The sequence below is a fragment of the Anomaloglossus baeobatrachus genome, chromosome 5, assembly GCF_048569485.1.
Source record: "Anomaloglossus baeobatrachus isolate aAnoBae1 chromosome 5, aAnoBae1.hap1, whole genome shotgun sequence".
NCBI classification, from domain to species: domain Eukaryota; kingdom Metazoa; phylum Chordata; class Amphibia; order Anura; family Aromobatidae; genus Anomaloglossus; species Anomaloglossus baeobatrachus.
This window is the reverse complement of record NC_134357.1, coordinates 503,226,641-503,240,762: the sequence shown is the minus strand read 5'-3', so window position 1 is coordinate 503,240,762 and position 14,122 is coordinate 503,226,641. Positions and strand designations below refer to the sequence as shown.

The 14,122-nt window shown below is 46.5% G+C and overlaps 1 protein-coding gene across 1 annotated transcript in view; it reads right to left on the bottom strand.

The window, feature by feature from the left end:
* The window catches only part of LOC142311928 (uncharacterized), a 252,254-nt gene extending 239,148 nt beyond the window's left edge, over positions 1 to 13,106 (bottom strand). The window contains exon 1 of the mRNA XM_075350796.1: positions 12,996 to 13,106. Within this exon, the coding sequence (XP_075206911.1) occupies positions 12,996 to 13,019 (24 nt within the window). The 5' untranslated portion in view covers positions 13,020 to 13,106. The remainder of the gene's footprint in view (positions 1 to 12,995) is intronic.
* Between the last annotated feature and the right edge of the window lie 1,016 nt (positions 13,107 to 14,122).

Below are 14,122 nucleotides of genomic sequence, written 5' to 3'. Positions count from 1 at the left end.
CCCACACTCCTGTGCTCCCTCTCCCCCCCCCCCGTGTTCTCTCTTCCCCCAGGTGCTCTCTCTTCCCCCCTCCCATGCTCTCTTCCCCCCATGCTCTCTCTCCCACACTCCCATGCTCTCTTCCCCCCCGTGCCCTCTATTGCCCCCGTACTCTCTATTGCCCCCCTGTGCTCTCTGCCACACTCCCGTGCTCTCTTCCCCCCGTGCTCTCTCCCACACTCCTGATACACTCCCGTGGTCTCTCTTCCCCCCTCCCATGCTCTCTCTTCCTCACTCCGATATGAGCGCAAGACTGGGATGCAGGAGATTAGTGTTGATCTGGCTTCAAAGCATTTAGAAGCCAGGAGCTCAAAACGCTGCACTCAGCACATGATGAGACAGCGCACGAGAGGAGAGTGCATGAGGGGGGGGGGAGGGGAAGAGTTCCCAGGGCGGCGTGCACTAAACATGATAAAGAACTGGGGACACCGTCGAGCAAACAAGGCTGACAGTGTCTGCGAAAGCAAAGGTGCAACTTCTGTTCCTTGCCTGTTATTGAACTGGACAATGTGAGAATCAGCTGGATTATCATGTAGCAGCGCACAGGAGGCGGGGAAGGGAGACTACAGAATGTGTGGGAGGGGGCGGGGAAAGTGGGGTGAGTGGGGACTCAACGCACTATACCTGCCCACTAAGTAAGTAGCAGGGCGGCAACATACTGTTCACTGTGAAGCCCGTCAACTAGGTCCTGCTCTGTCGGCTTGACAGGAAGCAGTAAAATCGCGGCAGGAGCGGTCACATGATCGCTCTGAGCCGGGGGAGAGGGGCTGACAGCAGGGCAGATAAGTAGTTACTATCTACTTACCTGCCCCAATGTAGCCCAATAGGATAATAACAAAAAATAGCCAAAGTAAGCCGGATAATCCCTTTAAGCAAGTGGAGGATGTAATGATCTCTAAAAGGCATAAAGTTTGAAACAACACTTTTTTTGTATTTTAGACAAAAAAAACCTAAAGATATACTGTATATCTATATATATCTATTATATATATATTTTATTTTTTTTACTTTCAAATGTTAAAAGTTACCTAAAAAAGGAAAATGGGCCGATGCAAAGGTTTGGCCTCCCAGGCTTGTCTTGCATGCATTTTGAGCTCTGGCCACAGATTTTCACTGATGTTTAGCTTAGGGAACTGTGAGGGCCATTGTATTCAGCTTGCGTCTTTTGAGGTAGTCTATTGTGGATTTTGACATGTGTTTAGGATTATCCATTTGCATCCTCTTTTCATCTTCAACTTTTATACAGATGGTGTTATGTTTGCATCAAGAATTTGTTGAAATTTCATTGAATCCAATATTCCTTCTACCCGTGAAATGATCACTTAATGGTTGGCGAGATATTATTTTCCTGAAATTCTGTGCTCCTTTTTCTCCACACATAACTTCGATCATTGTGACCAAAGAGTTCTATTATAACCTCATCAGTCCACAGGGTTTGTTTCCAAAATGCATCAGGCTTGGTTAGATGTTCTTTTGCATACTTCTGAAGCTGAATTTTATGGTTAGGATGCAGGAGAGGTTTTCTTCTGATGACTCTTCCATGAAGGTCATATTTGTGCAGGTGTCTCTGAACAGTAGAACAATGTACCACAACACCAGAGTCTGCTAAATCTTCCTGAAGGTCTTTTGCTGTCAAGCAAGGGTCCTGATTTGCCTCTCTAGCAGTCCTATGAGCAGTTCTCAGATGCGCTTGGTCTTCCAGACCTTATCTTGACCTCCACTGTTCCTGTTAACTGCCATTTCTTAATATGTCAAACTGAGGAAAGGGCAAACGAAAACGCTTTTCTATCATCTTTTAGCTTTTTCCTGCTTTGTTGGCCTCCACTATTTTCATTTTCAGAGTGCTAGGCAGCTGCTTAGAAGAACCCTTTGTTGCTGTTTTTTGGCAGAAGGTTAGAGGAGGCTGATTTTTTATAAAAGTTTGCAATTTGCATCACCTGACATTTCCCAACGATCATGCTGAACAAGTCATAACCCTAACAGGCGAATTAAATGGAACCTGTCATCAGAAATTTTGCACTAAACCTAAAAGATTCCCCCTCTGCAGCTTCTGGGCTGCATTCTAGCAATGTTCATGTTGTTCTTGTGCCCTCTTTCTGACCAAAATAAAGACTTTGTAAAGTGGTAGCTTTTTGTATTCAGATCTTGATAATGGTACATGGGGGCAGGCTCTCTGGTGTCCGTTAGTCTGCCCCCCTGTCGCTTTAGGCCATCCCCCATCGCGCAATTTCAAAGAGGTGACGTGAGATAAGCTGGTCAGTGCTTGCGCAGAACGGTGGAGGCAGCGGTGAAAGCGCGAGCACGCGATTATGAGCGGGTACTTGCTGATGAAAATCACAGCGCCGCCCATAATCTCGCGCATGCGCCGTGCCACTCTCGCGGGACTGTGCAATGTGCACAGTGTGACCGCTGGTGACGTGTTGCGCATGCGCGAGATTATGGGCGGCGCTGTACTTTTCATCAGCAAGTACCCGCTCATAATCGCATACTCGCGCTTTCACCGCCGTCTCCACCGTTCTGCGCAAGCGCTGGCCAGCTTACCTCACGTCACCTCTTTGAAATTGCGCGATGGGGGACGGCCTAAAGCGACAGGGAGGCAGACTAACGGACACCAGAGAGCCCGCCCCCGTGTACCATTATCAAGATCTGAATACAAAAAGGTACCACTTTACAAAGTCTTTATTTTGGTCAGAAATGGGGCACAAGAACAACAGGAACATTGCTAGAATGCAGCCCAGGAGCTGCAGAGGGGGAATCTTTTAGGTTTAGTGCAAAATTTCTGATGACAGGTTCCCTTTAAGGTCTAAAACCTTGGTCAAAGTTACCTGAGCACACAAATCTCCAAGGGTGCCCACATTTTTGCATCAAATTTTTGAAATGTAAAAGATTAAAATTAATTAATTTTTTTGCCTAAAATACAAAGGAAATTTCTGATCTTTAAGATGCCTTTTAGAGATCATTTTATCTTTAACTTGCTTAACTGTTCACAATAACAGTAATTTTGACCAGGGTGCCCAAATTTTTGCATGACACTGTTTATTTAGAGACATCCACTGAGCACAGTGTCCGGTGTTAGGCAGGACTGTGAATACAAAAGAATCTTTTCTGAGGGAGAGAGAGAATCATACAAAGTGATGTGAAAGTGTTTTTGTGTTTACTTTAAGCAATAAATCTTTAGGTGTGAAATCCACATGAAAAACGCAGTGTAATAGACCCTAAAAATGTCAAAACATAATTATACTATCCGGTAACTGATAACAATCAGTGACTTCTCTGCATTTAGTAGTCACTACTCACCTGTGCGGTTATCTGTAGGAACCTCCTCCTTACATCGCTCATCATCCTTCACATATGTCTCTGTAGTATTAATATGGGTCCGATCTTTACCCTGAAACAAATATTGTTAAGGTCAGACATATGGAGAACTCGTATGAAATGTTTAAAAAAAACCTAATAAAAATAATAGTTAATGAACATGGCGGCCAAAAATGGCACCTCCTTATTTGGCGTTCAATGTGCTCCAACCACTTTAAAGAAGGTATACATTACCCTAACTCATTTAATTTTATATTCATACATTGTGCTATTATGTGCCACTAAATGAATCCATACTCTTAATATAGTTATATAAATATTTTATCATACAGATAGCAATCTTGGTGTCTGCCAGCAGCAGCTCTGATGTTTACATCCATCTCTTGTCCTCCGCAGGCTTACTGTGTGCTAATGCTACAAAGTCCATCTTGCACTGCTACAACCTGTTTGCCACAACTTAACTCGCCCCCCCTTCTCCATTCTGCACTGCTGAAGATATTGGGATATACCAAGTGTCAGAGCAGCCCAGTGTAGGTATCTGCCAATTTCCAGATGGCCAGTACTACCCTGTCACTGTTTGTTATGCAAATTTCAGCTGGCTACATCAGTAATTGGATTACCTAAACCCTTTGCTTTTCAAATTCAGATCACAGCACTTCAATAGCAAAGGTATATTTTGAACACATCATATGCAGAGAGCAATCACTGGAGAATGACATCATGGTAAAAAATAGAAATCATCAGTTGAAGAGGAAGACCAGCAACCCGATGGCTTGATACTAACAAGGTAACAGTGGAGAAGACCCTAGTAACACTATCTAGGCGTGTACAAGATTGCTCTTCCTACAGAGTGTTCATCCATCAAGTCACCATGGCTCGTGATTGAGCTGAAAGCCAATTAAAATAACTAAAACCTCACTCCAATTATTAAAGTTCAAACAAAAGCTGGGAACAACCTGGTCCATACCACCAACAGCGATAGGACGTACAAATGTAATTAAAGTGATCTGGTTGCCCCAATTGTTGTGTTACGCATAACGCCCCAGTGTGGATACCTCAGATATATTATATATATTTTTTTTTAATTATTTTTTTTAAATGAATCGCCTGTTTAGGGAATTGATCTGGGGAAAACAAACTCCGCAAATCACGCTGGGAACATTGCAAAGAGATAAAACAGCTGGTCTTCTGGTGCTTTAAACCCATGGAGCTATTATATGGCAGCTCATCTTCAACATATTGGTGGGGGGACGACCCTGGGGAAGGGGGGGGGGGAGCGACGTATCTTTGACTCCCATGGGAAATGAGGAGAGCAAAGAAAGTGTCAAAAACGGGGATCATCATGACTCCAAAAATATCTTAATACACCTAGGTTATATAAGGCACTGCAAGCACATAATTTTAGGGTGCCCTAAGGAAAAATTCCAACTATTATGTTAATTTATCGGCTATGGTGGACTGTGAGTGAGCTACAGGGTCTACATAGGATCACACAGAGAAAGGGGAGTGAGCTACATAGGATCACACAGTATACTTCAATATGGGACACCCTGTGGCTTCCTAGTTTTATGAGGACTAGAGTGGTTTAACCCGTTCATGCAATGGCATATTCTGTTTTTTCTTCCCCTTCTTCCAAGAGCCACAATTTTTTTTTATTTTTCGGTCAATATAGACATATGAGGGCTTGGTTTCTTCCGGATGAGTTGTACTTTTGAATTATATTATTGATTTTACCATTTAGTGTAACTAGCAGCAACTATAGAGAGTTATATTAATACATAACGTTTAATTCTTCTAGTTAAAATATTCACATTAAGTATACAAGACGATTCAAAACAGAAACAATAATAGTGTAAAAAACAATTCACAAAATATTGTCCAAATAGGACCATCAAAAACCAATTCTGGATAACGGGCACTGGTTTGTTGTAAAATATATGTGGCATTAGATAAGAGTATTTAAAAACCACAGTAATAATAACCAACTGAAGAAGGCTATTGGTATGGAAGGGTATATACGATTGAATCTATATATATAATTGCCTTATTCATTCTGTCTGTCTGTCTTGCTCCAAAATTGTGTCCTTGCGGTGACACAAAGCTGATTGGCCGCTGGGCTCGGCATGGCCCCGCCCTCCCGCACGGATTGGCCGCTCGCCCAGGCTGCGCCCCCACACGGATTGGCTGACCGCTCGCCCAGGCTCCGCCCCCCCACAGATTGGCCTCTCGCCCCGGCACCCTGCAGGCATTGGCAACTCGGCCACGCCCCGCCCCCCTCTCGCAATGCACGCTAGCTCTGGCCCCGCCCCCCCACGCATTCACCGAACCGACACGGTCACGGAGCCACGACTACCAGGTGAGTACTGTACCCCTGGGAGCCCACATCAGCGTACGCCGCCAAACCAGCCGACACATACCCTCGCATTGCTGGGGCTGGCCGGCGTATGCTGGTGTGGGCTCCCGTGCGAGCGGGGGACGAGATACGCTGGTAACCATGGTAGCATAGTTGCCAGCGCATCAAGGTCCTGCAGCGGCGGAAAATACACACACACACGCACATAACAGCACACACACACACACACATCAGATCACACTCACTCTCACACACACCTCACACACACATCACATCGCATCCACACATCAAGGTCCTGCAGCGGCGGAACATACACACACGCACACACATAACAGCACACACACACACATACACACACACACATCAGATCACTCTCACACACACATCACACACACATCACATCACATCCACATACTCACAACATCCTGGGATATCGCTTGCTTCTCGGCGGCGATACTGTGCTGTGAGCTTCCAGGACCTGCCGGAGGATCACATGGCCAGAAGCATGTGGTATCTCCGGATGTTGTGAGTATGAGCGCGTATGTGCAATATCGTCAATGTGTGTGTGTGTGTGTGTGTGTGTGTGTGTGAGTGTATGCGATCGGGTGTGTGTGAGTGTATGCGATCGGGTGTGTGTGAGTGTATGCGATCGGGTGTGTGTGGGTGTGTGTGAGTGTATGCGATTGGATCTGTGAGTGTCGGCAGAGGAGCACGGCGTGCTGGAGGAGGCTGGGAGGAGAGAGGCTGATCCTGGGGAAGGCTGGGATGGGGAGGCTGAGAGAAGAGAAGCTGATGCTGGGGGAGGCTGAGGCTGGGGTGGGCTGGGAGGAGAGAGGCTGATGCTGGGGACCGAAAAGGCTGATGCTGGGAGGAGAGAGGCTGATGCTGGGGGAGGCTGAGGCTGGGGTAGGCTGGGAGGAGAGAGGCTGATGCTGGGAGGAGAGAGGCTGATGCTGGGGACAGAAAAGGCTGATGCTGGGAGGAGAGAGGCTGATGCTGGGAGGAGAGAGGCTGATGCTAGGGACAGAAAAGGCTGATGCTGGGAGGAGAGAGGCTGATGCTGGGGACAGAAAAGGCTGATGCTGGGAGGAGAGAGGCTGATGCTGGGATGAGAGAGGCTGATGCTGGGGACAGAGAGGCTGATGCTGGGGACAGAGAGGCTGATGCTGGGGACAGAGAGGCTGATGCTGGGGACAGAGAGGCTGATGCTGGGGACAGAGAGGCTGATGCTGGGAGGAGAGAGGCTGATGCTGGGAGGAGAGAGGCTGATGCTGGGAGGAGAGAGGCTGATGCTGAGAGGAGAGAGGCTGATGCTGGGAGGAGAGAGGCTGATGCTGCGGGCAGAGAGGCTGATGCTGCGGGTGGAGAGGCTGATGCTGGTGCAGCATGGGGGATGGAGCACGATGGGGGGTGTGCAACATGGGGGATGGAGCACGTTTGGGAGTGCGCAGCATGGCGGATGGAGCACGTTTGGGAGTGCGCAGCATGGCGGATGGAGCACGTTTGGGAGTGCGCAGCATGGCGGATGGAGCACGTTTGGGAGTGCGCAGCATGGCGGATGGAGCACGTTGGGGAGTGCGCAGCATGGGGTATGCAGCATGATGGGGAGTGCGGAGTATGGCGGATGGAGCACGTTTGGGAGTGCGCAGCATGGGAGATGGAGCACGATGGGGGGTGCGCAGCATAGGGGATGGAGCACGATGGGGAGTGCGCTGCATGGGGGATGGAGCACGATGGGGAGTGCGGAGTATGGCGGATGGAGCACGTTTGGGAGTGTGCAGCATAGCGGATGGAGTACGTTTGGGAGTGTGCAGCATGGTGGATGGAGCACGTTTGGGAGTGCGCAGCATGGCGGATGGCGCACGTTTGGGAGTGCACAGCATGGGAGATGGAGCACGATGGGGGGTGCGCAGCATAGGGGATGGAGCACGATGGGGAGTGCGCTGCATGGGGGATGGAGCACGATGGGGGGTGCGCTGCATGGGGGATGGAGCACGATGGGGGGTGCGCTGCATGGGGGATGGAGCACGATTGGGGGTGCGCTGCATGGGGGATGGAGCACGATGGGAAGTGCACACCTCCCCCCAACACACACACACACACACACACACACGCGCGCGCACTGCACAACACACCACACACACACACACACTGGGAACCACAAACAACTGCCCTACACAGACACCCACACACACACAGACAACGCTGCACACACACACAACACCCAACACACAAACACCGCGGCACACACAAATATACGCACATACCGCACAACACACACATTGCACAAAACATACCTCCCCCCAAAACACACCACACACACACAAACCGCGCAACACACACACACACACACAACGCAACAGACACACAGCGCTCCACAAACAACGCAACACACGCAACACACATACAACACCGCTCTCACCCCCCGTCACACCCAGAACATGTACAGCGCCCTACACAAACACTTTGTAACTACACACAACAACATATATATATATATATATATATATATATATATATATATATATATATATATATATATATATATATATATATATATATATATATATATATATATATAAAAAACAAAAATCATACATGAACTACACAATATGTAAATTCTAGAATACCCGATGCGTAGAATCGGGCCACCTTCTAGTATAAAATAATATAATATCAATTGTCACCTCTCGTCCGCCGGGCAGGTATTAAAGCCACTAAGGACAGGAGGACGAAATACAGCAACTCAGGAGACCACAAAGGAAACGAATGAGATGTTGTAAGGGCACACTCCTACGTGTAGTGTGTCCCTGTTAACCTCACAGGTGCACAAGTAACGGTTACGTGTGTAGGGACACATCAAAACCAAAGGAAACACAACAGATAACGGTCACGTGTGTAGGGACACGACAAACCGAAAGGTAACCCGGTTAGCGTCACTGGGCAACCTGGAACGTAACCACTGAGCCGGTCACATGCGTACGGGCACGTCAGACCATGAAGGCTACCCAGTTGGCGTCACTGGGAAACCTAGAACATAACCACTGAGCCAGTCACGTGCGTACAGGGGCACGTCAGACTGTAAAGGCCACCCAGTTAGCATCACTGGGTACCCAGGGCTGGCACACACACTTGCAAGTCTGCCACTGCCACTGCAGACTGATCACGTGCGTAGGGGGCACGTCTGTCCAGAAGGACCCTAATCCCTCACCGTGCTTGTTCCCTGATACGAGTACCTGGTACCGGCGCCTGCTCTAAATTCAGATTCACACTGGCACATATACACAAGTCTGCCACAGGCACTCCAGACTAAAATGGCGCTGGAACCCACTCACTCCTGCCAACCGGGAAAGCAGCCTTTGCTGTCAGCATGCAGAATGAGGCTTGCGCCCAAATGGGAGGAGCTACAGACCTTTTATAGCCGCCAACCTGGCCCAGGCCACATGGTAATGGCGTCAGCTGCAGCCATACAGGGGCTGCCACTTCATCGCTGATGTCACTGATGACCATTTAGTGGCCGCCTTGTCATCAATGACTTCACGCACATGCTCAGTGTGGCCGCATGAGCACTTAGGCTCAGGTTGGTACAAAACTCTAGCCACCTGATGCCTCAAGCGACGGCCAGGTGGAGCTGCAGAGTTAACCAACCCCAATGTGGGATTCAGTGACGGGACTAGACCGAACCCCGAACCGTAACAGCTATACTGTATAAAGATCAAAATTAGAGTCTGAATATGAAGCGTAATTTCAACCGATACTGATCCACTATTTCATAATTTATCAAATCTAATGAGAGTTATAACAGCTGGATGTATTCCCGTTTAATAACAAAAGAAAGGGACTATCTATGAAGTTTTAGCATATTGATGCAATATATGATATCCCATTAAATTGATAGTTCATCTGGAAAATCATAAGGCTAGTTAGAAACATTCGTTTATCACCAACATCGGTTCCTTTTTTGAGCCATCCAAACATTATATTAGTAACAAACATTTAATGGTCACTATCGCAGCCCTCCAAAATATATTCTAGGATATTTTCTCACATATGACTATTGTGTCTTAAATCGCACTGGAGAAATATTAAACAGTCACAATAGTGACTTACTAATTATGAATAATCACAATGGTGAAACATAAGTGGATTAGTTTTAGTCTTAAGAATAGAACTCTCAGCAGTCATGTGGTTAATTGGAAATAATCACAGTGGTGATAAATAAGAAAAAGGGTTGGTCTCACCCATAAATCCAGGTCTCATAAAGAAGGGTCATAAATGTAGAGGGATCAGGTGTCCATCCATAGCCAGGCGTAGAGTTCTTACCCTGTAATGGACTATACTGGACCCTAAATCCCCATTACCTCCTGCCTTTACAAGGGCAGTCCCACACTGACCCTTATCTAGAATATTGCCCTATTAAGCCCTCCATAAAGCCTCCCAACGCGTTTCCTACGCCAGGAGTCATCAGGGGAGATGCTTATCGGGCATAGGGCTTCAGACAGAGTTGAAAAAGACCCACTTTACATGAAATAATTCTTAGACCAAATCTCAGCTCAGTTTCAACTCTGTTTCATTTTTTGAGACCTGTATTGATTTAATTTTTTATGATCTGGGGCACAGTGATGGCTTGTTTTTTACACCCTGAGCTGGCGTTTTTACTGATAGCATTTTAGGGTAGATATGATATTTTGAGCGCCTCTTATTGCCCCCAAAAAAATGCAATTCTGGTATTTTGCTTTTTTTTTTGGTACGCCATTTACCGATAAAATTACTTTATTTTATATTTTGATAGATTGGACATTTCTGAATCCAGTGATGCCACATATGGGTATTTTTTTGATTGTTTTATTTACTATGGGGTAAATGAATGTCGCTCACAGCCGGCGTACACAGGAGCATCGTCATGACAGATACAGGGTTCATCAGCTGACCACTTGCAGTCATGAAAACCCATCGGCGGCTCATGATAACGTCACGGGCACACTGATAGGAGCAGGGAATGACACGCCACCACTGCCAGTGCGTGTTAAATCCCTCTTTCAGAGATTGAGATACAGCACAAAATCACCATCAGTACATGAATACAGCACCAAGTTTAGTACAGCAAACAATTGCAATGTCAGAATAACCTTGGGTATATCCAATTACATTGTATGAATCTGAAATTCCTAGAATGTCCTTAACAAAATTAAAAACATGATGCAAATTGTACTTACCAACCATCATCAGGCTACACAACATAAAGCAACCACAGTACTGATTAAATGCATGCAGTAGCCCTATTATACATTTAAAGATTAACTTAACTAATATGTTTTTAAGCCTTTTAATCCTGAGCAGATTGGTGTGGGTCTGGATCCTGAGACCCCATTTATATATCCAGAGACCTCGTGCACAGATCAGGAGACAGTCCTATTACTTTTAGTGCATCCGCTCTGCGCTGGGTGTGTACTCCATAAAGGCGCATTTCTAAAAGGTGTTTGAGCAATTGAAGGGTGTCTGAGGATCGGGTCCCCAACGGATCAGCTTAGAATTATAAAGGCCCAAACGTTTAGTTATTCTCTAATGTGCATTTATACTAAACGATAGTCAATAACCACATTTCATTATATTTTCACAGGTACACAGGTTGTAAATTACCAGATACACAAGCAAAATGTTACTTTGAGTGAAATAGATTTTAAGCTTGATTAAATACCATCGTTCTGTAGAAAAATGCACATATTGATTAACAGTTGTTCTGTTCACACATAAGTGCGCTCGGCCTGTCTACAGATTATTATATGACTGCTGATTGCCGACCAATTATATGAAGCCAATCGTTTAATGGCCGTGATTCTCCTCTGTAAATACACCCTTAGGCCTCTTTCACACGTCCGTGAAAATCACACACGTTTTTCACGGACGTGTCAGAGGTGCGTTTTGCCCTTCGAGAGCCATGTTTACGGCACATGTGTGTTCTCCGTGTGTTATCCGTGATAACACATGGAGAACAGGAACTTTCTGCTCACCTGTCCCTGGCGCTCATCTTCGGTCTCTGGTCCTGCCGACTCCTCGCTGCTGCTGCTTCCGGCCGCAGTGAAGTTAATATGCAATGAGCATAATGAGCGGCGGTCGGAAGCAAGTGACAGCAGCGGCAGAGACAGCAGTGCTGGAGAACGTGAGTAAAGTTTGGTTTTTTTTCCTCGCAGACACGTGTTTTCTCCGGTGCGTGTCACACAGAAAACATCCGTGTGGTCCGTTTGCGTTCCGTGTGACCCGTTTGCGTTCTGTGTGACACTCGTGATGCCGGAGAAAAACGGACATGTCTACGTGTGGAGCACACGTATGCTCCACACATACACACGGTTCATGGCAGAATACGCACGTGAGTGCAGACCCATTGATTTGACGTGTCTCCGGTACGTGAGGAAAAGGACCAAACACGTACCGGGGACACGGACGTGTGAAAGAGGCCTTAGATGCAGTTACCTTATAGATGACATCTACTCTGATTGGAGTTGTTGTCATTCTTTTCCTAGTCATCTAAACCTGACGCCATGATGACTTTTCACATCCACAGCTCATCTCTGCAGATTTTACTCTTTACTGCTACAACCAGGAAAAGATAGCAGAAAATTGGCTGTTCACTATTAGGGCTTATTCACGTGTCCTTTTTTTTTTTTAAACATCAGTGTTTCTATACCAAAACCAGGAGATGAACTTACAAAAAAAAACTATAGTTGAAAGATTGACACTTGTTCTGTTTTTTAGGAGAAACTCGTAATTTTCCCTTACAAATACTGATAAAAAATACTCTTTTGAATAAAGCCTTATACTAATGGATAAAACAAGACTAAACACAAGACCTTCACAGCCGTCAACACATCATAGGGAGATTTCATGACACCTTCTCTCCATCTACCTGATCATCCTGAGGAACATCTGGATTTTCTTGTTTACAGGAAGGAAGAAGAGGACGAGGACATCTCTCTGGTGTTGTCCTCTCACTGGATAAAACTGGAGGAAACACATACAGGGACTGAATTCATTCTTTACATACAGGTAATTATAGGCCGTGTGTATTTAGTCCTGACTATTACCTGGTGATGTGAGGGGCTCGGGAACCTCCATCATGACCTCCTTGTACAGATCTTTGTGTCCTTCTAAATACTCCCACTCCTCCATGGAGAAATAGATGGTGACATCCTGACACCTTATAGGAACCTGACATATACAATGATACCGTCATCCCCCGATCCCTTCATAGCGTTACTGTATAATGTCCCAGCATTCCCAGCAGTGTCACCTCTCCAGTCAGCAGCTCAATCATCTTGTAGGTGAGTTCTAGGATCTTCTGGTCATTGATGTCCTCACGTATCAGGGGGTGAGGTGGAGGCCCCGTGATTGGGCTCAGGGGTCTTCCCCATCCCTCAGACACAGGGTCCTGACAGCGCTCACTAGAGGTCTTCTTCACTACTGTGTAATCCTGGTTATGGAGAGACACATTAATAAACCTCACTACAGACATTTCCAGAGTCCTCACCTCTCCAGTTCTGTCCATCTGTTATTCCCATAGGTAAGAATGATGTAATGTGACGTCATCAGAATCTCTCACCTCTCCAGTAAGCCGGAAGAGGATCTCTAGGGTGAGGTGTAATATCCTCTCCGCTATCTTGTCCCTGTCCTTATCCATCCTTGATGGGTCAATCAGGTGAATTCTCTTATATAGAAGATCTGAGAGGATCCGATATTGTAGGGACCTGAATGGGGAGAAGATGACGATGTAACATCAGAAAGATCCCATGTAAGAAATCTCCGGAGCCGTTACCGGCTTCACATAATCACCACATACAGTCCTGGCCCCGGTATAACACACAATCCACCTATAGTCACACACAGAGATTTATCATGGGCTCAGCACTGAGGGGGTTAATGCCCCCTGCGCCCAGTAATGGGGAATCTGCACATACCTCCTCCTGCAGAGCCGCACACTGGATATATGGTTGAGCCTAGAATGTATGGGCTCCTTCCAGGTTAGTGGGTGTAACTCGATTGGTTGGTGGGGTGTGGTGAAGTTTCATCCTGCCCACTATAGTCATGCAGGCTTCGCCCCCTCTGCCCCCCTCCCTCCTGTGGTCTTACCCCCAGACCTTCACTTCTATTATAAACAACTCCATGCCCACGTGGACTAAAAACATAATTTTTATTCCATCTGGAAAACATCTGGCTGCATTTTGTACACTCCCCTATCATGTGATATGTTACATCCTACCTAGAAGGAACCCATACATTCTAGTATCTACTTTAGATTAGATAGCTGTTCTGTGCTTACAGGACCTGTGATGATGTCACATGGAGGGGAGGAGTCAGGAGTCACATGATCAGCTCCTCAGTGTGTGCAGGACTCTGCTGTGCTGGGTGAGGGGAAGTTTA